We start from the raw sequence: 27348 nt of genomic DNA, 5'->3' as shown, positions 1-27348 counted from the left end.
TGTAGAAGTATTCCATGGTATTTTCATCTGCTGTGTAGGGTTGCTGGAGGGCTTGATTAATGGGAATGAGAAGGAAATGAGAAAAGGTGTGTAGAGGTGATTATCGGAGGAAAAAGCCTGTGTGTAATGGCTTTACATGGAGACAGTGTTGCATGTCAGTGACCATACAATGCTTTGACCAAGCGGTTCCTGGGAACCAAGGGCAAGGAGGTCCACGATTATCAGTAGCAGCATGTCCTGAAGCATAGGCCCCAGTGGCTCATTCACCTAAAGTTGTTTAGCTGTCTAAATTGTAGCTTATTCCACCATCTGCTTCACACTAGGATGGTGGAAAGATTTCCCCCCCCCCCCCCCCCCCCGATGAAAATCTAGCCCTCCCTGCAGTGCTCTGCTGATCAGCCAAGAGTGGGAACCAGGGTACTCCTCTTAGGTTCAGGTGGCTAAAAGGCAGCAACCATCTGATGTGAATGTGGCATGCAGACCACTGCAGTTTGACTATCTAAAGGGAACAAGTGTGGCTGTTCTCCCCTCACCGATGCTGCTGCACTACCACCACCCTGAACACCCTTTTTCTCTATTTCAGGCTGTATCAGCATAGTACTTACCTACTTCCTGCTAGATCGGGCTGTATGAAATTATCTTCTTATTGCCAAGTTTACAGTGATGTCAATAACAGTTACAGGGAGTTGCATGCATACAGTCTAAACCAGAGCTTTGTCAAAGTCCCTATACTTCTTCTAGGGCAAAGGGTCTGTTTATTAGTTGTCTTCCTATACTTTTCTCCCAGAAAGCTTAGCCCTGTCCATTTCAAGGAAAGGAAGAGAATATCTTCTTTCTATCCATGTTTGATTTCATATGGTGGTACTAATACTGTACTGAAACTTCAGTGCAGTAATGTAGGTTGAAAGAACATGGTTAAACGGGTGGAGTCAGGGTTACACAGTTGTAGAATGTTAACATACACGAAGACAACTCTTTTCCTCGAAAAGCTCACTGTTTTGAATAAAGGGGAGAGAACAGAATGGAATAAAACAGTTTGCTAACTTTTACGGGGCGGGGAGGTGTTTGTGAGTGGAATCGTATAGTGCTCATTAGCTTCTATCGTGAGTCTCTTTGAATTAAACTTGAACCCCTTTCTTCTTTGTCACATTAGTTATGCCCTAACTAGTTATGCTTTTTGAATTGTAACTTTTTTCTTAAGATATTTAACCTTTTCCTCCCTTTTCAGTGGGGGGGGGGGGTTTGGATTTTCACATTCCCTACTCTTCCCATCAAGGCACCAGAAGCTGCAGTTAGAACACTGAAGGGAATAAAAAATAGTTTCACAGCCCCAGTAGCGAGCACGGGCAGAGCCGGCTATAATTGAAGTGCAGCTAGGCTAGATTTTTTTAAAACCTTACTATTGTGCTCCCGCACTCTATTAAACGGGAGTGGAAGTTTGGCATTTTCGTTCTTCTATCCCCTGGAGCAGGAGCCAGCGGGGTGTTTGTACGATTGCAGATATGAACTGTCTGTGAGCGGACAGCTGTACTCCCCTTCTGCAATGCAGTTGCAGGAAGCTGAGAGCGCTCCTCATACTCCACCCGAGCTCTTTTTTTTTTTTTTTTTTTTTTAAAACTACTCCGTTAAACCAAATGGATAATATCAGCCGCCTTCCCAGCGCAGCAGAACCAATTCCCTCCTACTGACCGAGGGCGATCTGCCTTTCGCGGTACGGGCCGCGCATTCCCTGCTAGGGCACGCCTGGAGCTACTGCTAGCGAGCTGGGATGTAGTGGGACTGCAGCAGAGGGAGGGGAGGCGGAGAACCGAAGGGAAAAGCGAGTTGTGCGCCGGCCGGCGGGGTAGGACGGAGAGACGCAGCACCTGCCCCACTAAAGGGAGGAAAGTTCTGCGCCTGCCTCCACGGCGGGATGCCTGAAGCTACCGCACACTGTGACCTTTGGGTCCTTTGACGAGTTTAGGCGACGGCGCGCCGCCTGAGCCATCGGCCCCGGTCAGATACGCGGCCCGAAGCTGGGGCCATTCGGCGGTGAAGGTCCCTGGCGGGCCGGAAAATAGGGTTTACCGCGCCGGGCTGCGCCCTGCCCGCCCCCCCCAGCCCGACTCCCGCGGGCCGCATAGCGCTCCCGGAGCAGGTGGCCACGGCGCTGCCCGATCCGTTGCCGCTGGAAAGGGCCTGGCTGCAGCGGCGCCGCGGAACGGGGCACGGCGGTCACGTGACTGGCGGGGGCCGGCCGGCGGCGCCCAGGAGCGAAGAGGAGGCTGCAGGGCCGGCGAGGGGAAGCCCGGACTCCCCTCAGCCCAGCAGAGTCCCGCCGCCATGGGCAGTGAGTAGCGGGTGGGGAGGCGGGAACGGACGGTCTGAGGGACTCGAGGCCGGGCGCTGGCCGAGCTGACGGGGGCGCTGACATCTGGCTGGGGGCGCGGGGGTGAGCGGAGGGAGGGACGGTCAGTTCTTCGAGCTGGGGCTGAGCGGAGGGGCCGCAGGACAGCTCACTAGGCTGGGCGTCTGGAGGTCACCGGCATGAGCGAGGGACAATCCGCTCTCCGCGCTGGGCCCCTCGGGGTGAGCTGAGGGGTGGGCAGACAGCTCCACGGGGTGGATGTGTCGCGGTGACCTGAGGGGGAGAAGGAGGAATGGCTCCCTCGTGCGGGGTGACCCGAGGGACTGATGGATTGACATCTCCCAAGGCTAGGCCTGTGGGGGTGACCTGAGGGAGGACTGGCTCCCTGGTCAGGGGTGACCCGAGGGACTGACAGAGGGACAGTTCCCCAGACTAGGCCTGTGGGGATGACCCGAAGGAGGGATGCCAGGTTAAGGGGAAGCAATGACTGGATCCAGACAGACTGACAGACACTAGGTTTGGGTGAGGGAACAGTCTGGAGGATAGAGAAATACTGAGGCTGAGCCATATGGGGTAATCTAGGGGAAGGAGTAAGCGTTGATTGTAGGGAGATGGGACAGGTGAGAGGCAGGCTGTGGTTTGTGAGGGAGGTGGGGGGCAATTGGTTTCCACGGAGTTGACTGGATAATTTGCTGGGAGACATTGGGTGTGATGCTGCCTGGCTGATGCACTGAGGAATATGCCTTATGAAATATTCCTGTCCTGGCCAGGGGAAAATGAACCATCAGGTTTGTGGGTCTGTTTGCAAGTTTTTTCACTTGCTTGTTCTGTGCAGGCCAGCAGGCTTTGACCACACTAGCTGAGTGAGGCTGTGCCACTGCCAGCAGAAGTGCCCACCATGACTCGGTGGGGCCATGCCTGTCCTGCAAGACTGACTGAGATTCCCAGTATAGGAACCCCGGGCCTTGCTCGGTGTAGTGTGTGTTTCTATATGTTGAACAGGATGAAGTAACAAATTGAGAAAAGAATGCGATCTAAAATTTAAAATCCCATTCAGTTTAATTTCCAAATTGCTCGTAGTTTGTCAGGATAAAACAAAAAGGCAGGGTAGCATGGTAGGGACTAACAAAATAATTTATTAGGTGGTGAGCTTCTGTGGGACAGACCCACTTCTTCAGATCTGATAATCCTGATAAAAGTAAACTGACATGATGAGAATTTAACAGAAGGAAAGAAAAATATGGAATAAAAACTGAAAAATCATCTACATAGGACAGAAGGGTAGAAAGGGGAGGAGAGAGGGAAGAAAATAACTTAATAAACACTTGCAGTAAGTAAAGGGGTTTGCCTGAGATCACTATGAATATCAGAGTTTGGGAAACTGTCCTTGTGATGCATAGGGTAATTGATATCTTTGTTGAGACCAAGGTGTAAAGTATTGAATTTGAGAATGAACTCAATTCACATGCCAGCATTTGTAATCTGGTGTTAACACCTGAATTGGAGACATCAGACCCAGCATGGCGATTCTTATGTTAAAATATAGTCCAGTAGATTAGAAAAAAATATAAGGGGCAATTTCAGCAATTCAGCAGCTTGTTTATTTAGTTCTGCTTACAGATGTGTGTATGTACTCATTTTGGAAGAAGGATTGGTGACTGAATCTTTGATGGTAATCATACCTAATGTGTCTTGTTGCAACACACATGCTCTGGAGTCCAAAAAGAAATAACGTTTTTTGCTCTGGAATTTGTTCCAATTAAAGGGATACTCCTACCTGGCTAAGTCTACACTAGAAGCACCTGTCTACAGAAATTGCGGAAGAGATGCTCCGACAAAAATTGTGTTGACAGATCACGTCTACACATAAAAGCGGATTGATCTTTTGATCCACTCTGACAGAAGGGTCCTCTGGAGTGTCTGCAAGGATTTTTGTCAATAGTTTCTGTTGACAAAACAGTTTGTGTGTAGATGTTCTGTGAGTTTTGTTGACAAAATCCCAGTTTGTCTACAAAACTCTCTAGTGTAGATGTAGCCTCTAAGTTTCCACTCTTTCTCAGATGGAAATGTTAGAAACACAAGAGATATGCAAGTAACTAAAACCCCACACTGCTCCAATTGCATCTAGTATTTTAAAGGATTTTTAAGTGACTTCTTTGGAAAATTCCATTCTATTAGATGATTTAGTATGGATCATTTTCTTGTGACTATGTTAGTGCTATTATAAATCAACATCTTGTCTCTGTATTTGCCTAAAATGGAACGACAGCAAATATTCATTTTCAGTTAATCTTTAAGTTCCAGCTCACTGTCATTAATGTATATAATGCTTCCTTTCATGAGTATATAAAAATGACACCAAGCCAAAAGTGAAGGAAAAGACAGACTTCATTAGTAATGAACATTAAATTCAGTTTCCAACTTGGTCATGTTTGTCTTCAGGTACTGGTATGCTTGGAATTCATTTTTTTAATGTTGTACAAGTAATTAATGTGAATGTTTAAAGTGTTGAACCCTAAGTAAGAAAATGAGTGCTGTAATAAATAACAATACGCTATTGTTCCTCTTGAAAAACTTACGTTATTTTTTTCTTTAAACAGTTAAATTTTTAGAAGTTATTAAGCCTTTCTGTGCAGTTTTACCTGAAATCCAGAAACCTGAAAGAAAGGTTAGTGCTGCATTTTGATTTTTGCTTGTATTGGGTGAATTCATAGATTGTTATAGGGACCATTGTGGTAATTTCAGACTTCCCAAATAAATTCTCTTTTGAACTATGACATATCTTATAGAAAAAATATCTAATATTGAATTAAAAGTTCCCAGGAAGGGGAATCCACCACAACCCATGGTAAATTATTCCAATGATTAATTACAGTCCCTGTTAAAATTGGGCAGTTTAATTCTAGTGTGACTTTATCTAGCTTCAACTTTAAGCCAGTGGATTGTGTTATATGTTTGTTTGGTTACAGAGCCCTGTATCACATGTCCTCCTCAATCACTCAGTAGACTGTGAGAGGACACAGTCACTTTGTCCCTGGGTGTTTTAAGCTTCCAGAGCTTGAATAGAGCCGACCGAAGTAACCCATCATTGGGGTCTTTAAGTATGCTCTTGGGATGCAAACCTCCTGTGTAGCATGCCTTCCTGAGAAATGGAATCATCTGTTTAGCCCTTGGGCTCATTGCTGCCATTCATACTCTTCCACATGTTAATCAGACCCACTTCCAGATCTCCGCCCAAAGGTGGGAACCTACTGTGTTACTATTTTAACTGTACAAGGAGGTCTGTGGTGGGTATAAATAGGGTAAGATACTTTGTACAGGAACTAATACCATTGCTTTTTTATTTAACAGATAAAGCATGTGAGTACAGACTGTTTAGCAATATCCCCCTCTAGCTCACCCTAGGAGTCCTCATGGTTCCTCTGTCTTCAGGGGTGTGGTTGAGGTCCAAAGCACATCAGAGCCCTATATGTAGGATTGCTTCTCCCATCTCTTGAGCTGGAGAAAATAGTTGCCATAGATTCCCCTTTTAATAACCTTCCAGTCTACTCTGTTGGGTGACTCCTCCATCAGCCTCAACAGGTGACCAGAAACCCTATCAGGTGATTTTGTGGTTGGGATACTTCTCCCTTTGAGTTCAGACTTAAAAAATTGTTTTGTCTTGGGTAGCAGCCATCTCTTTATGACATAGATGAACAATCCTCAGAATTTAACAATTCTGTTGATACCCTGAGGCCAGCACCCCGTAGGAATTACAGTTCAAGACTGAGATTAGAAGACAAAAGGAATATAAAGACAAGGCCAACATTACAATCAAATGGAGTGTGGACTTCATAATCTCAGCATAATATATATATATTGTGTATGGTGTATGTGTTACATTTGGCCCCTGGAATAAGTAAATCAGAAGTCTCTCACCTTCTTGTGTAATTCTCAGAGTGGTTGTTTAAAGGGCAGATACTGCGCCCAGGTGCTAGATAGCTGGACAGGGGTCTAGCTGTTAGGAGGGGGTACTAGAAAGGGGTTCTGTGTACCAAGAGTATGCCTAGGGACTTGAAGACTGTAGCAGAAGCTTGACATCAGATGTTTAAAATGCCCAGGAACTCAGCAGCTGGGTTCCCTCTCAGCAGTAAAATGAGCATCAGAGAGGGGGCACTCAACCAAATCTGACACCTTCTGTTATCAAGTTGATCAAATCAACTCTTAAATTATCAAACTCCTTGAGTCTCTCACTTATAAGGCATGTTTTCCTTTAATAATTCTCATGATTCTTTTCTCTGAACCCTCTCCAATTTATCAACATCCTTCTTGCATTGTGGACACCAGAACAGGATGCAGAATTCCAGTAGGGGGTCACACCAGTGTCAAATACAGAGGTAATATAACCTCCCTACTGCTTCTTAGTATTCCCCTGTATATATAACCAATGGCTGTATTACCCCTTTTGGCTGCATCATTGCCCTGAGTGCTCTCGTTCCACTGATTATCCCCATGACCCTCAAATCTTGGCTTCCCAGAATAGAGTCCCTCTCTGGTTCATATGGCCTACATTTCTTTGTTCCTAGATTTAATACTTTACAATTGACCTTATTAAAATGCGTTTTGTTTACCTTCACGCAGTTGTCAAGTGATCCAGATTGTTCTGTGCCAGTGCCTCTTTGTTATTTATTACTCCTGATCTTTGTGTTATCTGTAAACTTTATCATTAAGAATTTTGTTTTCTTCCAGATTATTGGTCAGTTTCTGATATGTGTGAAAGTTGCATTGCATTCTGTTCCCATTTAAATCAATGTTGCCATTGTATTCCATGTGAGCAAGAAGTATGCTATTCTCTGTGCATTTTTTCTCTAATGAAAAAACATCATCTGTGAATTTTGGTTGGATGTTAATATTGGAATTACTATAAGTTGTAATCATATACCTCTGGTTCGTGTTCCCATGGTGTTTATAGTTGAAATATGTTTGACCAGGTTGATTTCTAAATTAAGAACTTAAACCAACTGAAACCACTGATGAGGAAAGATACTTAGGTATCTTTGTACCAACCATAGGCAAGAAAATGTGAGAGAGAACTGTGCAGGCATATCTGATCAGATAACTGAGTGTTACTTCAGAACTGGTGGTTGTTTCTGGCTGAAGTACATGAATGACCTTTTTTTGTTTCTGGCCTGTGGCTTCAGAAAATTAATTTCCTTTTTCTTTAGCTGTAGTCTGACATTACAGAAAACTTCTTTTGTGGCTTGAGTGTGTACTGGGTGATACAAAGCAGTGTTTTCTCTGATACTCTAGTGTCACCATAGTCTAATAGAGCCAGGAGTAATATGGATTTCAGTTCTCACATGAGGTACCTTAAAATGAGTGCAAAAAAGATGGAGGCCTATGCTAAACTATTGCAAACAGGTGTTAGCATTCTTGAATCTAATCATTTTGCCCATTATTTTCCAAGTGTATTCTGGAAAACGTGTGCTGGGATATCCCTTTTTTGAGGCCATTGTGTTGCTTTTCCTCCTGTCTCTCCTGAATTAATATGTTATACATCTGTAATAAACAATTGATTAACACTAGTCAAAGTTACACTGCGTAACTCAACAACTAGCTTACGTATCAATATTCTTCGGATATTAGGACTTCCACTACTGCTGCATAAGATGTATCAGATAGTCAGCATCAAATATCAGTTTTAAAAATCTGCTGTTATGGTTGAATATTCTGGTTCTGAATGCTGCATGATGTGCCATTTTATGTCATATACTGTTATACAATTTCTAAACATGTAGTGTTAATACAGGTTTATGATTAATCCTGTTCTTCTAAACTCTGTTTTGTAGATTCAGTTCAGAGAGAAAGTGCTATGGACTGCTATTACACTATTCATTTTCTTAGTGTGCTGTCAGGTATGTACCTCTTTATATGCACATGCACAAACACACACCCCTTTCTTCTGTAAGACATGGAAGACGATACAATATTTGGTTTTAAAGTCGGCGGAGTGAGAATTCCTTGTATAGCTGTGCTAATTGAGTTATTTTGTAATTTTACACTAAACATTAAAATTGTGAAGTGTCCTTTCTTAAAAGTCAGTTTTTACTCCCCGCCAAATTAACTTCAAGTTATACCATAGTTTAGAAGGGAGCTGTCAACTTGAAATCTAGTCTCATTTGAAGAATAAGTTAAAGGTAGTTTGTTTCATACCTACCCCAACGTTATCTGGCAATTTCTATTGCTCTATCATATTTCCTGTTTATTTAACAACTATGCATTTCCCTCCTTTGGTGCTATGTGTGAAAGACCCATACAAATGGGGGATATTGATAATAGGTTAAACAGCAACATACAAAGAGCTGCCAAATTCCCATAGTAAAATAACTGGAAAATATATCAAAACAAAAAAGCAGTCAAGTAGCACTTTGAAAACTAACAAAATAATTCATTAGGTGAGCTTTCGTGGGACAGACCCAGAATCTGTTCTGGTAGGGCTATGGTCTGAAGAAGTGAGTCTGTCCCACGAAAGCTCACCTAATAAATTATTTTGTTAGTCTTTAAAGTGCTACTTGACTGCTTTTTTGTTTTGATAGTATATAGACTAACACGGCTCCTTCTCTGTTACTGTGGAAAATATTTGTCTTTTTAACCTTATTACTAAGGTGTTAGTTGTAACAAGTTTTAAAAGACTAGACGTAATTGTTTTAAATTAGCCATTCTATTACAATTTCATACACTGCAAAGAAATAGTTTTTTTTAAATACTGTGTCAGTTTAAATGTCTTGTTGCATGTTGTTATAAATATACATTCATATATTTTTAAAATGGTTTTGTGGACCTTTTAAATTGCATTTTAAGATAGTGATTCTGAAATTGTAACTTATAAAATCACTCAGTCTCTTGAGTGGTTATGTGTACGTTGCAGTGATCCACAAAATACAGTCTAAGTTTTGAACAGAGAAAGAGGGAAATTTTTAAAAGCAATTTTTCTTTTGGAGAGCTATTAAAATATTTATCTGAGATGGGAGGTGTACTACTTCAACACGGTGCAGCTGCTGAATGTATAGTGAATATAGGCTTTGACTAGTGGAAGCTTTACAGGAATTACAGTAGTGAAATAGGGAAGAAACAAATATAGACTAAATTTTCAGTAAGTAGTTTATGTTTAGAAGAACGGAGTTTTTAGCCTGACAAAGTTCCTGGGACACATTTTTCTTTCAGCACTAAGGTACATTCCAAAAGAGTCAATGCCTCATCAATAAGGCCCCTACTAAATTTACAGTCCACTTTGATCAATTTCATGGGTATAGGACTTTAAAAGTCATAAATATCATGATTTCAGTTATTTTAAATATGAATTTCAGTGTTTTCACTGTAGGGGTTTTGACCAAAAAATTCTCAAGGTTATTCTGTGCTGCTGCTGGCAGTGGCACTTCCTTTATTGCTGGACAGTTGGACAATGGTGGCTGCCGGCCAGGAGCTGAGCTCTGAAGGCAGCACTGCCAGCAGCAGTCCAAAAGTAAGGATGATATGGTGTGATTATTGCTACTCTTACTTTTGCATGGTTGCTGGAGAAGTGCTGCCCTCAGAACTCTGTGCGTGGCCAGCAACTGCAGCTCTCTAGCCACTGAACTCTGAAGGCAGTGCAAATGTAAGACTGGCAATACTGCAACTTCTTACAAGAACCTTGTGACCACTCCATGACTCTCTTTTCACTCGGGGCCTCCAGTTTCCAGAATACTTGTCTTCTTCATGAAATCTGTATAGTATAGGGCAGAAATACACGCAAGACCAGATTTCATGGGGGAGACCAGATTTTACAGTATGCGATGCATTTTTATTGGCTGTGGATTTGGTAGGGCCCTATTCATCAAAGGGTGAAGAACTAATGCCAGTTAGCATGTAAGCTTGCCATTATTACAGAATGCATACCTGTTTTTTCTGGTTAGCCATAGGCAAATGTTAGCATTTTCAAAGTGGAGAGCAGATTTGTGTATGAAAGTCTTAGTAAAAGTTGTGCCAGTATTCACATGCCACATTCACATTTGCCACAATTCGAGAAGTAAATTGTGTAGCTCTGTTTGCAGGTGGCTAGTACATAAACAGCTCTTTGCAGACATACTTGCTTAATTTGCACAGGTAGCAGTGGTAAATAGTTGTGGATTTAATGAATTTTATATGCACGGGTCTCCCTTTTCCCAAAGGTGAGAGAAAGCCAGTGTGGCCTGGTGCAGTGCAGTTATAATAGACTGGCTGGATAGGGGTGGGGCTCTGGATGTTTGCTGGCATCCTGTGCTGCATGGCCACAGCATATCCAGGCTCCAAGCCTGGTGCTCAAAGAGCTGGGCAGATGTGGTCCCCAGCCAGCTGTAATGCTTGGGCAGCCAGGCAGAGCAGTTCCCAGCGAGCCCGAGGCATTTGGTGGCTAGGCAGCATGGTCCCCCAGCACCCTATGCTGCTGTACCTTAACTTCTGCATCCTCCAAACCCGTCCCTAGACCTCCCCACACCTCTCTGCCCTTCAATCCTGATAACCAGTGGGGGATCCAGCAGGGGCTCCAGCCCTCTCACCATGCTCCAGTGGGGTCCCTGAAACAGGGGCTTAGGCTCTGGCCCCATTTTCCAGAGAGGGCCCCCTCAGCCCTGGCCCCATGTTCCAAGGGCCCCATTCATCACAATGCAGTCTCCTATTCACCACATGTGGCGAGTGGAGCCCCTGTTGGACACCACAGCTTTAGAAGATTGAATGATTAGTGCAGTGATCCGTCATAGAGAATTATGCAAAATTTGTATGTACAGTAGAATCTCAAAGATACAAACAGCCCCCTGTAGTTAGAGCCCTGAGTCCTGTCCAAAACCAGTAGTGGAGACATGGAGCTGAAGCCCAAATCCCAGCACCTCCCACAGAGGTGAATCAGAATGGAGCTGTGGCTTAAAGTGCAAGGTCCTAGCACTCCACCCACTCTAAAGCCCTGAGCTCTAGTGCTCCCAGGGGGCAGAAACCTTGTCATCCCCTCATCTCTGTGGGAGCCCTGGCTACCCCAAGGGTCAGAAGCCCCAAACCTCACCCTGAATCATGAACCCAAGACCCTAGACCCAACTCCCCTGTGGAAGTCTGTAATTTCTCATTGAGTTACGGATAACCTCCATTCCTAGGGTATTCATAACTCTCAGATTCTACTGTAGTAAAAATTTAAAACTATTTCCTAGTATCTGTAGGAATCAAAATATATGTGCAGAATTCCTGCATTTGTAAGGTGTCAAGACTGTGAGGGCAAGTAACAGGACATAGTGAAGATGTATAAATAAAAGGAGCCCCCTGTATAGTCTGAAAAGTGAATGCAGTTAGGTGGGAGTAGTCACTCACTGTTCATCATGCTTTTAGAATAAGATGATCTGAAGCAATAAAAAACAGTTCTAGGTACAGTAGAACAAAATTCTGATATTTTTCAATTGTTCCTGGCCTGCATCACTAAAGCAGCAGCAAGAGAGTATGCCATTTGATATGTGGTGGTAAAACTCAAAAGATGAAGTGAATTACCATGCTGGCTTTTCTTGACTTAAATTTGTAATTGTTTCCATTCATGGTACTTTTCATAGTTAAAAGATATGAAATATTTCTGTGGTTGCAGAAACTATTTGTATTAAACTTTCTGCTATATCTCTTACCTGTTTAAAAATAAAATAAAATAAAAGCAGTGTACTCAAAGGTAAAATTAAGGTACCAAATGAGTGTTTTCTGTTTTTATTTTCATGTGTGAAATGCATTATTTTTTTGATACATCCATCCAAAGCTCAAACACTCTGATGCAAAAATGTCTTTGAAATACAAAGCCCGTAGAATTTATTTAATTGGCTTCCTAACACCTGAAGACTAGCATATTTAATTTGTACAGAATATTAAAAATCTCTCTCATATATTGTGCTTTGGGTTTTCTTCAAAGGGTTATGTTGCTTGTTATATAAACTTTTGTGTTCTAGTTTTAATGTTCAAAACATGAAGAATATTGGAATAAATTATCCTAAGCAAGGCTTCTATAAACCTGAAAGCAATTCAGGATTATTCTTTATAGTACATGTTTGTTTGTACATTGTGCAGTCAATCTTTACCGATAAGTCTAGAATTTTAATTCTGCACTCATCTTTACAGATACCTTTGTTTGGAATCATGTCATCAGACTCTGCAGATCCTTTCTATTGGATGAGGGTCATTCTTGCCTCAAACAGAGGTAGATTAGTCATTTCATTCATTTCCTCTCTGGTATTATATTAATTTAAAATGTTTGATGGTAGATGTTTGTTTTAAATGTTTGATTTAATGGAGTTTAGATATGAGAGTTTAAGTATTTTGAATGTTTAAGACAAATATAATACTCTAAATCCATAACACTTAAATTGGCTTTCAAAAAAAAATCTCCTACTTTGCAAATAGAATAGGAATTTGGCCAAAACTGAGGAGCAAATGAAATCAGGATTGATGCTCTGCTTTTGGAAAGTAACTCAAATACGTATGAGAGGTAACATGTCATATGACTATACGGGGCACATTAATGATTCCCACTTACTGATGATAATAGTTTACACTTTTAGATACTTCAGGTAGAAGATGATTCATAACTACTAGTGACTTAAACCACGCAATACAACTGCAAAGAAGATGATGAACACATAATAATTCTACATGTTTGGAAAGTGAGGACAGGGAGGTTAAGAAGCTTGCTTAAGATCATGGTGGACCTGTGACAGAACTGGAATTAGAACTCTTAGCCTTTAGTCCTTCTGTTGGTCTATCAGAATGGGATGCTTCTGTTGGTAATTCTTGTTATGTTTTAGTTCAGCTGTATTTGTTCTCAGTCTGCTGAAGTTTAGGTCTCTTATTTTTTTAAAAAAATTAACATTGCTAGTACCTTTACGTGATAGTATATTAATCCCTTGCAAGTGAAAGAAGGGTGATCACACTTGTTAGGGCTGTCTTTGTTTCTTGTTTGCAGTGCCTGAACTAATGCTATCCTGAGCCCCAAGTGGCACCTCTAAATGATACTGCAGTATTGATAACTAGCAGATTTACCCAGTGTTGCTCGGGTCCTTAACTAATTTTTTTTTAAATGAAAGGAAAATGCATGAGCTTTACTTAAATTGTCTTTTTCAAAAATAGTGTTATTTTGGATTCCTTAAAAAAGGATTTGTTAACTTTTTTCCATTTAATTTTTTTCAGTAAACTTTTTAAAATGGAAATTCCATCAAGTACCTTTTTCTTCGTCCCTATAAACTCATAAACCCTACGTTTTAACAAAACAGAGTTAGTCAGTTGGGTTTCCAGTAACATTTTTCCCCTGGTTTTCAACCCTTAAGCATTGCTTTAACTGTGCCAAAAGAGAGGACTACTACCAGTTTTCCATTTTATCTCTTTTCTTTAAGGTTTATTGAGAAGTAGTTGTATTCTAGGTTCATCTAATGATTCTGGCTCATCTTGGTTCAGTCTCTTTTAGCATTCACTCAGTTACATTGATTTTGAGGACTGTACTTGATTTGGTGTTTCTCTCTTCTGTTTGATTTTATGACAAAGTCCTTGTTGGAATTGGGATGATCTCTGGTATCCTTTATTAGCATGTATTCAGGTCCTTTTATTGTTCTTAATGTTTTCTCTTCGGTGTTTTCAACTTAAATCTAGAGGTGATCACTTCAAAATGGCTGTGTTGTAATGTCTAACTGTGCATTTATGCTGTGGATAGCCTTTGAGGAGAAAGTAAAGCAGGCCAGATCATGCAGTCTGGTTTGCTGAATAATTTACATTGTAAGTAGGGAACTGTACAGCCTGGAAAAGGCACAGTCAGGATAGGAAGAAATCTAACCATAAAAGCTGGAAGACTAAAAGTAGTATCCCTTGTTAGGTTACAGAAAGGGAATACAGAAGTAGTTGCCTTGGACTGTTATAGGCTATACTGCAGATATCCATGTTGCAGGAGATACTGTTTCAGTACGTAACATCTGCCTTCTGGATCGATAATGATCCAATATCCTAGCAGAGAGCTAAGAGGCATGTGGGTGACAGATGATACAATAGTCAACATTTTAATAGCCATGTGGCTTATTTCTTGCAAGCATCAATTTAATTCTGATGTCCTCATAAAATTTTAATATGGGTAATTGCCTTCTCTGATTGGTGAGTGATAAATCTCAGTGAATTTTTGAGACCTTTCTAATGGTCCACAAATAGACCAAGCAGTTGAGTGATTGTGCTGCCTGAGAGGAAACTCTGTGGGAAGACACCCCAGTGAAGAGTTCAGTAGTAAGGAATGCTGGAAAACTAACACTGTTCAGCCTCTATACACGTCAGCTTTGGTTTGTAAGGTAGATTCCCAAACATGTTGGAAAGCTATACACATTTATTCTGTGTTGCCTTCAGAACTTCTGATTGTGACACAGCATCCTTTGTGTTTGGGGAGACAGCGTTTTTTTATTTTAATTTTTGGATAGATGTTGGAGAGAACAGTAGGCTAGAAAATGTTTGGCTGAAAAGATATGAAGAATTGTGGCTTGTTTTTTGATTGTTGGTCAGAATATTTCTAAAGGCCTGATCCTTAGAGATGCAGGCGTTAGGGCTGTGTGTTAATAACTTTTCTTTGTCTTCAGGGACTTTGATGGAGCTGGGTATCTCGCCCATTGTGACATCTGGTTTGATCATGCAGCTGTTAGCTGGTGCCAAAATCATTGAAGTTGGTGATACTCCAAAAGACAGAGCCCTTTTCAATGGAGCCCAGAAATGTGAGGATTATTCTTGTTAAAATTACTAAACATTTCCAGTTCTAGCAAACTAGCATGTATAACTGAAGTGCTAGACAAGAGATATCCTTAGTATAATAATGCAGCACCTGTCAGTAAATGAGCATTGCTTTCTTTTTGTTTCAGTGTTCGGGATGATTATTACCATTGGTCAGGCCATTGTGTACGTCATGACTGGGATGTATGGAGATCCTTCTGAAATGGGTGCTGGAATTTGTCTTCTGATCATAATTCAGGTATATAATTAACTCTTCTGTGCATAAGAGCTTCTATGAAATTCAGCTACAGTAGAGATCAGTCCTTCCCAACATTTGTTTATGAAGTACCTCTTTTAAAAATAAAATTGTAAGTACCCCCACTACCCACAATTTTCAGAGACACATTTTTCTTCTTCCATTGCAACACATTTGTTTAAACAACTTAATTGTAACTGGTTGGTCGGAAGAAATTGCTTATAGGCAGTAAACTGACCATCATACTTATGATTGTGCAAAAAGGATAAATAAAAAAAATAGATGAACAGAAAATAAGTCCAATTTTTTTCAGACATATGTATGTATTTTTATGCAAATATCAATGAAATTACAAGAAAAATTATAATTTAATGCAAAATTTGAGCTTGTTTGGATGAAATCAGATGTTCAGACCTAGGTTTCAAAGTGCTAAGGGCCACAATTAAATCAGTGTTTCTGATACAATTTCTTGTAGTCTACCTTCTTCCAAATCTACAGTTTTATTCTTCGTTTTCACAAGGAATCGGTCCATTAAAAACCCTTTCAGTTGTAACTGTAAATAATAAACTAAAATTGTACAAATAGCAATTTTGTCACTTATTTCAGATAACAAGCAGAATATTCCAGAGCCAGGCACCGCCAGCTCCCGCATTTAACCCAGTTCCCCTCCCCTCCTCGAGAGTCAGGCACCCCCCAGTTCCCTGCTTTAACCCAATCCCCCTTCCCTTCCTCCAGCACCAAGCAGCCCCAGCGCTTCCCACCACCCACTTTAACCCAGCCCCACTCCTTCAGAACCAGGCACCCCCCTGCTGTAATTCAATGCCAGCGACTCACCGGAGCCGCCGCTGCCACACACGTCTCCCTCCAAGCACTAGGGAGGGACATGTGTAGAGTGGCATGCAGCGCTCTCACGGCTCCGAGTGTTTTATTGCTCAGAGTTGCATACGGCTCCAGTGCGCGTGCCTCAAAGGGTATGTGTAACATGCATTGAGAAACGCTGGCAAAGATGGAATGAAAATCCCGTCCTTTCTCCCACTTCCCCTAACAAATCATTGGCTTTCTTCTCTTTTCCTATGTGTTCTTAACATTGTGACTAGCACATCCTCAATGTATGCAATGCATAATTGTGAAAGGCAGGTCAAGGACACATGCAGCGGGTAAATGTGTTCAGGGTGTTTCAGATAAGTGGGTTCTATTTGTCAAAACTAAAGGATTAAAATAAGAGTAGATGGCTTTGACAGCTGCAGGCACTGTGTTTAGGAGATTTCTGATTAAAGGGTTCAAATAGATCCTAATGAAATCTTAGCAAAGCAGTCCCTGCGCAATATAAAAATCCAACACATCACATCTGTGTAGAGAACATTTATTGAACAATCTGGCTACTATTGTCAATACTCAGAAGTTGCATAACTCCTGCTCTTTAATTCCTGACTTGCTGACTTTAAATCAGTGTAGTGGGGGTTAGATGGGAACAAGACATCTAGATTTAATTTGGAATACTTCCACTTTACAATGAAAATAGTATCAGTAATATTTTTAATACTTAAATTCTTGACTGATATATTCTTGTTTCTGCTTACTTGCATTTCTTTCCCCACAGTTGTTTGTTGCTGGTTTGATTGTGCTGCTGTTAGATGAGCTGCTGCAGAAGGGTTACGGCTTGGGGTCTGGTATTTCCCTCTTTATTGCTACCAACATCTGTGAAACCATTGTCTGGAAGGCGTTTAGTCCCACTACCATTAACACAGGCAGAGGTATATTGCACAGATAACCATAACAGCACAAGTTTCACTTGATGCATGCTAGAGATTAAAAACGGCCATACTGGGTCAGACTGAAGACTAAAAAGAGCTAGATACATTCATGGAGGTTAGGTCAATTAATGGCTACTAGCCAGGATGGGTAAGGAATGGTGTCCCTAGCCTCTGCTTGTCGGAGGCTGAAGATGGATGGCAAGAGGGAGGTCGTTAGCTGTTCAGTTTACTCCCTCTGGGGCACCTGGCATTGGCCATTGTCGGCAGACAGGATACTGAGCTGAATGGACCTTTGGTCTGACCCAGTATGGCTGTTCTTATGTTCTTATCAGATTAATTTTATTGTACTGCAGAGTAGCAACTGAGTATGGAACTGTAGGTTTAGTGAGGCGCTGATTACCTCTTAACAGTGGTGCTCCAAAAAATGGAGACTAAACACTGCCAGATCCATAAGAATAACTTTGTCAATGAGAATAAAAATCCCAAAGTTTGCCTCTGCCACTTGAAATTATAGTAGGTGCAGTGGAGACAAATTTTTCTTATAATCCTAATCTTTCATTGACCTCAAGAATCTGGGTTTCCTGGACTGAATCCTGAGTCTTATTTTTAGCACACAGTGGTGAACAGACACAGAAAAGGTGGTGGATTTAGTATTTTCAAAGGAGTTGTCCGTAGTACAGTCCCTGTTTGTGGAATAAGACATTACTGTATTTGTTGTCTCCTCATTACATTCAGGAGTATGTTTGACATTCTGGAGAATGAAAATCCCACTTTAAGTTCTCTGTCATGCTCTTGGTGTCCAGGGCTTTTGGGAGATCAACTTTGGCCAAAGAGAAATGTTGCTTTTGTCTATGCTTAGAGCTTATTAAATAGCTTAGGTGTAAACTCCAAATCCTAAACAAAACTTTACCTTGATTGATTGCATCTCCAGTCTCTGGCATTTTTATTTACTGCGCTTGCCTACTGCTCCATTCTGCCATTCCTTTTCTCTTCATTCCCCCACATCTCCCTTTCCTGTCATTAAAAGGGGGTTTTTATCACATGGTTGAGAGCGCCCTTGAATTCTGCTGGCTCAAAGGGAAACTTACATTGACACACACCTTCTTATAGGAATTCAGCACAACATATCTCAGAATATGCTTACATGACTTTTGGAAATATAAATTAATGCCACACCTTGTTAAATAAAATGGACCATTTTTTTTTTTTTTTTTTTTAATTTCAAATACAAGAAGAAAGCTGGAGTGGTTTATTCTGTTTTGCTTTATGCAGGAACAGAGTTTGAGGGTGCAGTGATTGCATTATTCCATCTTCTGGCTACACGGACAGACAAAGTCCGGGCTCTGCGGGAGGCTTTCTACAGACAGAACTTGCCTAATCTCATGAATTTGATTGCTACAGTATTTGTGTTTGCTGTGGTCATATATTTTCAGGTAAATGAAAAGTGCAGCTTATGATTACTTAATTAAAAAAAGGAAGAAGCATCCAGACTCTTAATTCATTAATCTTGTATTGAAAGATCTAATTACAAAAGCTATAATGGAACAATATTTATCTTACAATTTCAGGAAGTAACAAAGTGAGTGTTTTTTTTTTTCTGCTGTTGTCTTTTCACTAACAGACGTTTGACGTTGCAGCTATTTGATTTTATACCCAAAAACTACTTGTGGCTGAGATTTAGAGATGTTTTTGTTCTGTTGGTCCGGTGCCTACCACAGAGAGTTCCTGGTGTGTGACTGAGATTGCCAAGCACTACAACAAATCCAATAATATATTACATTAGTTACTTGTGAGATCTTTATCATTGCCATTTCAAATGAAAATAATTCTACTGCAAATATTAGTGGTTCTGCAGTGTACAGAATACACCTAATGCAGTGTGGCTTGGTTTGATAAGGTCGTGAAATAATTATATTCGGTCTCAGCCAGAGAACCATATTTCTCTGTAATGTGACTTGTGCAGTTTGTTCTATAATCTTGGAACTAATGGATAGTTTTTGCCCAATGAGATTTCTTTAAATGTTCAGCATCACAATACAGTAAATCCGCAAAATACGCGGCTTCAGGTTGTGCGTAACTCACTTTAACATGAGTTAAGCACAGCTTGAAGCTGCTCTGAGACTATCAGCCTGCCTAACCTGCCTGCAGCTGCAGGCAGCTAGGCAGGCTAAGTGCCCCTTCTCCCAGCAGCATGGCTGTCAGCCTGATAGGATTGCCACTGGGGGAAGGCAGGGAGAAGGGTCTCTTAGCTAAAAGCCTTCTCCCTGCCTTTCCCCTGCCCTGGTAGGCTGTTCAGTTTCCCAGGTCCCGCAAATAGTGGGAAGCTGGGAACCATGTGGCAGGAACACAACCCCGTGTTACTCGGTGTTTCACTGTCTGCCATTTATGTAAATGTTCATATTTAAAAATTGGGCATAGGTTTTAGTGAAAAGTTCAGATGAGTGCCCCCCTGTGGAGTAAGCCTGATCCAAGTTGTAAGGAGTGAAATCTCTGGCTCATAAGACTCATAGCATGCTTGTTCAGTCTAGAAGATTAGTTAGAACCAGAAAACAGCAGACTGCTCTGCTTGCAACTATCTTTGGAGGTTGGTTAGGATTCTGCAATAGAAGCTGGTAAGTTTTTTTTTTTTGTTTGTTTTTTGTTCCCCCCGCCCCCCAGATACAAAACGAGTGCATTTTAAATATTTAGAAAGGGGGAAATGGCTTATACAAGAGGCTTTATGGAACCTAGCAATAAGACAGTCTAAATATCCTTAAAGTTTTTTATAAACCAGACTTAAATGTTACACAGTACAAGCTCTGTTATTTGGCATTCAACCAGAAAGCTCAATCAGCATTTCTGTTATCTCCCAATACAAATCTTCAGTCTAGTAACCAGGAGTAGAACACTGCCTGGCATGTTACACAATTGTGTATTCTGTGCTCTACTTTCATGCAAAAGAGACAAAAGACAACAAGCAAGCTGAAATCTGGGATTTATTCAAAAAAGCAACTTTCAGTTGTGTTAGGGTCAGTAGAGAGTCGGCCCGATATCTCCTATGCCTTCTACATCTACAACGATAATTGGGCTGTGGCCACACTTGGCCAAATCTTCAAAATGGCCATGCAGATAGCCAAATCAAAGAATACTAATGAGACACTGAATTGAATATTCAGTGCCTCATTAGCATTCACGTGCTTCTGGCCGCAGCGCTTCAAACCCATGTGGCTCAGCGTAGCTACACGGGGGTCCTTTTCAAAAGGACCCTGCACATTTCGAAATCTCCTTATTCCTCTCAGCTGAGGGGAATAGAGGGATTTCGAAATGTACAGGGTCCTTTCAAAAAGGACCCCCTGTGTAGCCACACCGAGCCCCGTGCGTTTGAAAGTGGCGCGTTCAAAGCACCATGACCGGAAGCATGTGAATGCTAAATGAGGTGTTGAATATTCATTTCAGCTCCTCCATTAGTATTCTTTGATTTGGCCATGTCGAAGGTTTGGCCAAGTATGGCCACAGCCTTGGTGTTGATGATAATGACCCTGAGGTACTGCAGTGTCGTGAAGGGCCTTCTGTATCATCAAAAATCAAGTTATGTTCTGTATAATTTTTATACTGGGTATTATTAGTTATCCGGGTATATGCCAGTTGCAGCCTGTGGTGATATATACTGTCGTGAGATAACGTATTGTGTAGAAACCTTTACCTATATATATCTAAGTGCTTTTGATTGGTGACTACCTATATAATATTTTATACTTCATTCATTTTGTTGTACTTTAATTGAAAATTGGTATTCCATTGGTAACGTAAAATTCTCAGTTAATCAGACTGTTTAACTGGGATTCTCCCTTCTCCCAACATGCTGGATAACAAAGCCTTTGTATTTGCAGTAGCACCTGGAGACATTACTAGGTTCAGCACCTCATGGTACTAGCTCCTGTTCAAACAATCTGATACCCAATGAATTTATAATCCAGTACCTTCTTTTACAAGGAGGACAAATATTGTTGAATTGTGCTAACAAGTAAAAATCAGAACATAAAATTCATCCTATCTTTTAACATTCTAAGTCAAGCAAAATAGCATGAATGATAACTAATTTAAGGGCTTACTAACAGGCCAGAAAAGAAAAAGGGGTTAAGAGATTTTTAACCTGTAGTCTGTTTAGGTGAATGAAAACTTTACAAGATATTGTATACTAAATAGGAAAGCCATGTTACAGTTAATTGTATGACTTAAATGCATAAACATAACAAGTTAAATATTTGGCTCAATCCTCAAGGAAGATTGTTTTCCCATAATAATGAACAGAATAGTGGTCTGCAAACAAGTCAGTCCAAAAGCCGTTTTAGTTCTTGCATTCTAGGTTAGCTAGTGAATACTTTACCTTGCTAAGGCTACAGCTACACTATAGTTTCTATTTCGAGATACATTTGAATCCCGAAATAGAAACCTCATGGCCAAACACCAAGCTCAAAATAGCAGGGCTATTTCAAGCACAGTATTTCATTCCCGCTACTCTTTGTGGTGGGAGGGATAGCGAGAAATTTGAATATAGCCACCGAGGTCAAAGTAAGTTACTGCAAAATAAATTACGAAATTTGTGCAATGCAAATTGCGTGAGTTATTTTGAGGTAGGGCTACAGTGTAGCCATTGCCTAAGAGTGTGGTTGTGACATGCCTTTGGGTTTGGAAATATGCTTAACAGTTTCTTCTCTCTTAGGGATTTCGTGTTGATTTACCTATCAAGTCGGCCCGGTATCGTGGACAGTATAGTAGCTATCCCATCAAGCTTTTCTATACCTCCAACATTCCCATCATTCTTCAGTCTGCCTTAGTTTCAAACCTCTATGTTATTTCCCAGATGTTGTCTGTTCGGTTCAGTGGCAACTTCTTGGTAAACTTACTCGGACAGTGGGCAGTAAGTATCACTTATAAAATACTTTTTATAACAAGTATTTTGATATTTAACAAGTGGGGGGAGCTTAAATACTAGGTTTTATTTATTTAATTAATTCATGTCTCTATACTTTTAATTAAAGGAATCTGAAACCTCTATAAAGTATGAGTTTAGAGGGTGAGGAGGAGAGTAAGGAGGGGATAAACAGAAATACTGACTTTCCTTTCCTTCCTCCCGTGCAGGATGTCAGTGGTGGTGGCCCTGCTCGCTCTTACCCAGTTGGTGGCCTCTGCTATTACCTATCCCCCCCAGAATCCATGGGGGCTATATTTGAGGACCCTGTCCATGTAATTGTTTACATCATTTTTATGTTGGGATCCTGTGCATTCTTCTCCAAAACATGGATTGAGGTGTCTGGTTCATCAGCAAAAGATGTAGGTGTTCTGACTGCTGCTGTAAAATACTATATTTTAAAATGTTGCCACTAATTTAGATAGCTAGCTTCTAACACATCACAGCTGTTACTCTGAATGATTGAATATCGGCTGGTTAGAAAACACTGGAGATACACACCTCATAGAACTGGAAGGGACCTCTGGAGGTCGAGTCCAGTCCCCTGCCCTCGTGGCAGGACCAAGCACCGTCCCTTTTTGTTTTTTTAAATCTATTTGCCCTAGACCCCTAAATGGCCCCTTCAAGGATTGAACTCTCAACCCTGGGTTTTTGTGTGCCTGCAGGTTGCTAAGCAACTGAAAGAACAGCAAATGGTGATGAGAGGCCACAGGGATACATCCATGGTTCATGAACTTAATAGGTAACAAAATGCTGGCTGTCTTCAGCAGTTCGCTACTATGTAATTAACGCTTTTCATATACTAGATCAAGCAAAGGTGGGATCCCCTGCAAAGCCATTGAGATTTGTGCCCAGTGCACGATGCAACTTACTGTTATACTTTACTCACATACTCCATTATATCCTTTCGTGTTAGTTGGGGAAGGGTAGGTCCCAGGTAAAAAGGTGTTTATGGAACAGCTGGAAAAGAATAGTGGAAGGGAGACTTTCTGGTCTCGGGTAGAAAACTTGTTTATGGAAGAGCTGGAAGAGAATAGCTGAAGGGAGGCTTCCTGTTGAAACTGGTGAATGAGGGAGTTTGGGATGAGTCATGTGTGGCTTTATTAAAGGAGAGAGAGCCTGATTCCTAATTGTTCAAATGATCACCTCAGAGCTCAGCCTTCATGAAGCAGCTCTTCCTCCACAGAATTGGGCACTGGAGCCCAAGCAATAAGCTTTATGTTTTGTCCCTGATGCTGGAGTGAGGAGTGGTGCCTCCCTCATGCAGAGTCAAGCAACATTGTCTGAATGTTGTCTGCATTTTAAAAATCATGGATTGAAGTAAACATTTTGCATTACACTTAGTTGGGCTATGGAACATTTTTAGAAAGGTTTTGGTGTTGGAAAGCTACTCTCTGTGACTAACTCATTAGTCTCTTTCAAGCTGTAACTCTGATTTGTGTAGTTATTCAATACTCAAGAAGCATATATGAAGACCCATCATCATCAATAACTGTGGGTTCAGCGCCCGTTGGTGTCTGATGCCTCTCTCACTATTTCCTTCCATCTTTCCCTGTCCAATGTGGCATGGCTTTCTGTAGACTGGCTCCACACAGATCTATCCATTCTCTGTGGGGTCTGCCTTGCCTATTCGAACCGTCCACTATGCTGAATACCAGGGTCTTGATTTTTCATTCATCGTTCGTTCTGTTTTAGAACGTGCTGCAGCAGGTTCTCTTTCAGCTGTATCTTTCTTGATAATTTCTCATTGGCGACCTTCTGCATCCATCCTATTCTCAGAATCTTTCTATAACAACTTTCGAACACCAATATTCTTCTTTTTGGTTCTTTTGTTATCACTCATGTCTCACATCCACACAACATGCTGCTGAATACACACGTTTTCAAGACGCTCAGCTTCGTTCTTAAGCTCATTGCTTTGCTTTTCCAGATCTTATCCATCGCCTTCAAACTTGTTCTTGCTTTCGCTATTCTAGTTGCTATTTCCTTCTTACAGTCTAGATCATACATTATGTTGCTCCCCAGATATGTGAACTTCTCTACATTTTCTAGTTCAATACCATTGGCACTGATCTTCCTTCCTGTTGCCTTATCTCCAAATACCATTTTTTGTTTTATCTGTGTTCATAATCAGTCCATACCACTTCCCTCCTTCGTTTAACACCTGCACCATTTTCGCTAGCCTCTCCTCATCTTCCTCAATGATACCCTATATCATCTGTGAATCTCAAGTTAATTCTTTTCCCATGCACAGATATCCCTTCTACCTCTTCCTTGAATCTTGCCCATCGCACTCTCCAGATGTGCAATGAAGATACTTTGCGATATTGGATCTCCTTGTCTCGTACCTCTGCTTGTTTTAAACCAACTTCCCAACTCCCCGCATGTTCTCATCGCTGCCTTTGCATTATCATTGATATCCTTCAACAACCATCAGTCTGCTATCCACTCCGTATGACCCCAACACCACCCACAGTCACTTTCTGATCTATACTGTCAAATGCTTTTTGAAAATCGATGAAGCCAGTGTATACATCCTTGTTCTTTCGTCGAGCTTTCTCTGCTATCAGTCTTAGTGCCAATATCTGCCGTATGGTATTTCTATCTTTTCTGAACCCCGCTTGCTCGTCTGCTGTATGTTCTTCTATATGCGATCTTAGTATCTCAGTCAGTATAATCATCAGTACCTTGCCTAGATGACTCACTAGAGCAATCATTCTGTAGTTCTTGCACTCCAATGTACTTCCTTCCTTGGGTATTGTCACTAGCACAGATCTTGTCCATTCCTTAGGCGCCGTCCCTTCTTTCCATGCTATATTACATAGTCAGTGTATTTCCTGAATCATGCTTTCTGTGCTGTAGTTGATCATATCATTTCCAGGGCTCTTGTTGTGCTTTAGTTGTTTCACTGCTTTTTCTCCTTCAAAATATTTGAAGACTACATTGGATTAAAGGGCTGGGGGATGCTCAGTGGTGCTGTTGTAAAGACCATTATGGTGTTGAAAATGGAAGTGGGAGGCATTCATCATTCATATTACGCCATTCACATATGATTTGTAAATGTTTTAGCCTTGTGCTCTCTGTGACTGTGCTGCAGCAGATCTAATCTGGAGGTGTTTCTGCTGGCAGATACTTGATTGGAGGGAATTGGCAGCTAATTACTTTACTTTAGATGATTGTGTCCTCTTGATGACTCCTCTCATTGTAATCTTGCTTCTTCACCCTGCTCACAGGGAGAGCTGGTGCAAAAGTAACAAAATGTTCTTGTTCAATAGACTACATCTATGCAAGAAGCCTCTGTCGACTCGAGTCACTGTCAGAAGGGATTTCCCAGCAAAACTTCTGTTGACAGATTGCAGCTGCATATAAAAGTAGATGGAAAAAGCAATCTGCTCTGTTGTCAGAGAGAAGCCAGACTGCCTGGCCCTCTCTCGACGGAACAGTTGACAGGAAGCTCTGCAAACTAAGCTCTGCCTGGTGAACTGGAATCCTTGTCTGTTGTCAGAAGGGCCCCAGAGCATCTACATGGCTGTTTTGTTGACGGAACACTGTTGAGAGAGGCATTATACCTGAATAAGGAGAGGTATAGCACTGCCAGCAGATGTGCCAGGTTTTGTCAACAAACTGTCAGGAACACACATTTTGTGTGTAGACGTTCGGTGGTTTTTCCTGACAGGAGTCCAGTTTTGCCTCTGGAAAAGCTGCTCCTGTAGATGTAGCCTAAGAGTTAAAAAGTGACTGTTGTATGAGTGAGTGGTTGGTCTGTTGAAGATTCTGTTAACTCAAATTAATGTTTCCTTAAACTTTAGAGCCCAACTTAACTCTCTGGTGTGAACTTTAAACTTGAGTCCAAGGACAGACCTTTGCCCCAAACAAGTAGCATGCTTTTAACTACTGAAAAGCGGTTATTGTTTTTCCCTCTTTAGCCTCTCAGCATTTACATAGCATGTATTTGTTCAGACTGCTTTACAAACAGTAATCCTCACAAGTGCTGTAGATGGCTCTTTCTTCTTTAACTTCGAAGAACTGGCACACACAGGTGACAGTTTGCCAAGTAGTCACTAATGGAGACAGGGCAGAACTCTGTAGTTCCTAATGCCTGAATCCGTTCATTCCTGTAACTACCTCAGTGGGCCATATCACACACAATGGTCTAACACTAGTGAAACAAGATCCTTGGGTGGTGAAGATTAATTGTGAAAACTTTCTGTTTCAGGTACATCCCTACAGCAGCTGCATTTGGTGGCTTGTGCATTGGTGCCCTCTCCGTATTAGCAGACTTTCTTGGAGCCATTGGGTCAGGCACTGGCATCCTGCTTGCAGTAACCATTATTTATCAGTATTTTGAAATATTTGTGAAAGAACAGGCTGAAGTTGGAGGAGTGGGTGCTTTATTTTTCTAAATGTCCAAATATTTCTTGATTTGCTTGAAAGGGAAAGTATTTTGACAACATGCCTCACTCAGTCCAAGAATGCTGTCTTTTTCTTTGTTTTCAAGTGCTAAGCTCCATTATTGTAATGGGCTTTGAGCAAGGCCTGTGTGCAGCATCAGTACCAGCTGCCTTAAGAATAAAGTTTACATGATCTTGTTTAAACATGTATAGTATTGCCTGTAACGCTGGAAATCAGTGCATCTACTTTGCTGTTCAAACACTACAGTAAGATGGTAAAATACAACTGTTTATTAGTGAACATTTTTGCACACAGCATAAAGATCTTACATTGATTTTCCCATTTTTAGTAAGAAAAAATGAGTGCACATTGCCACATGCCAATATTCTTGAGCTTATTAAATAAATTATTGACAGAATTTGTATGTAATCTATATTTTACATGAATTACTTTTATACTTTTTTAACGTGTATTTCCCCATCATTGTGCTTCAGCATTCCTTATTCCTTTGTCTTGTCTCCCTGGGCAACAAATTCTCAGCTATGAGGGTGGACAAATGTTTTACCTTGGAGTGCTACTCCTCTCAACTCTAAAATGGTTGTGCTGTGAGGGGTGCTGTATGTGCAAGGCCCAGAGAGTGCTTCCATTCTTGGCTTTGGGCTTTGCACAAGGTAAGTGTTGTCATGCCACCAGGTTGACCTATACGTTTTGTATTTAAAAAGTGAAAACTGTGCCAGTGCAATTTCATGTCCACTTTACTTTTGTGATTCTGAGGGATAGAGCCTGCTTCTTAAAGCAGTGGTCGTAGGAGGAGATGAGTAATTGCTGATGAAAATTTATTGATGTACTTTACAACAGCACTGTAAAAAGTATAAACATTAGAGAATAAAAACTTATTTAATTAAAA

General features: G+C 41.2%; 1 protein-coding gene across 3 annotated transcripts; it reads left to right on the top strand.

Annotated features, from left to right (window-relative positions):
- The first annotated feature begins 1931 nt into the window (after nt 1–1931).
- SEC61A2 (SEC61 translocon subunit alpha 2) lies at nt 1932–27348 on the top strand. Of its 3 annotated transcripts, XM_075017946.1 has the most exons (12): nt 1936–2329; nt 4948–5015; nt 8176–8241; nt 12479–12557; nt 14962–15093; nt 15238–15347; nt 16945–17098; nt 18371–18531; nt 21801–21998; nt 22220–22411; nt 22715–22791; nt 26266–27348. In XM_075017946.1, exons 1-12 carry the CDS (start codon nt 2323–2325, stop codon nt 26450–26452), a joined length of 1431 nt encoding a protein of 476 aa, XP_074874047.1. In that variant the 5' UTR covers nt 1936–2322; the 3' UTR covers nt 26453–27348. The 3 variants fall into 3 exon arrangements, with proteins under 3 accessions (XP_074874048.1, XP_074874047.1, XP_074874049.1); XM_075017947.1 differs by lacking the exon at nt 22715–22791 and having other exon boundaries at nt 1932–2329; XM_075017948.1 differs by lacking the exons at nt 1936–2329; nt 4948–5015 and adding an exon at nt 6674–6723.

The sequence above is a fragment of the Carettochelys insculpta genome, chromosome 1, assembly GCF_033958435.1.
Source record: "Carettochelys insculpta isolate YL-2023 chromosome 1, ASM3395843v1, whole genome shotgun sequence".
Taxonomy (NCBI): domain Eukaryota; kingdom Metazoa; phylum Chordata; order Testudines; family Carettochelyidae; genus Carettochelys; species Carettochelys insculpta.
Note: the sequence above shows the minus strand (reverse complement) of the source record. Positions and strands in the feature narration are given on the sequence as shown.

Coding starts and splice junctions, on each gene's coding strand:
- SEC61A2 (XM_075017946.1), top strand. Junction 12,558..14,961: donor CATTCTTGCCTCAAACAGAG/GTAGATTAGTCA, acceptor CTTTGTCTTCAG/GGACTTTGATGGAGCTGGGT. Junction 22,412..22,714: donor CTGGTTCATCAGCAAAAGAT/GTAGGTGTTCTG, acceptor GTGTGCCTGCAG/GTTGCTAAGCAACTGAAAGA.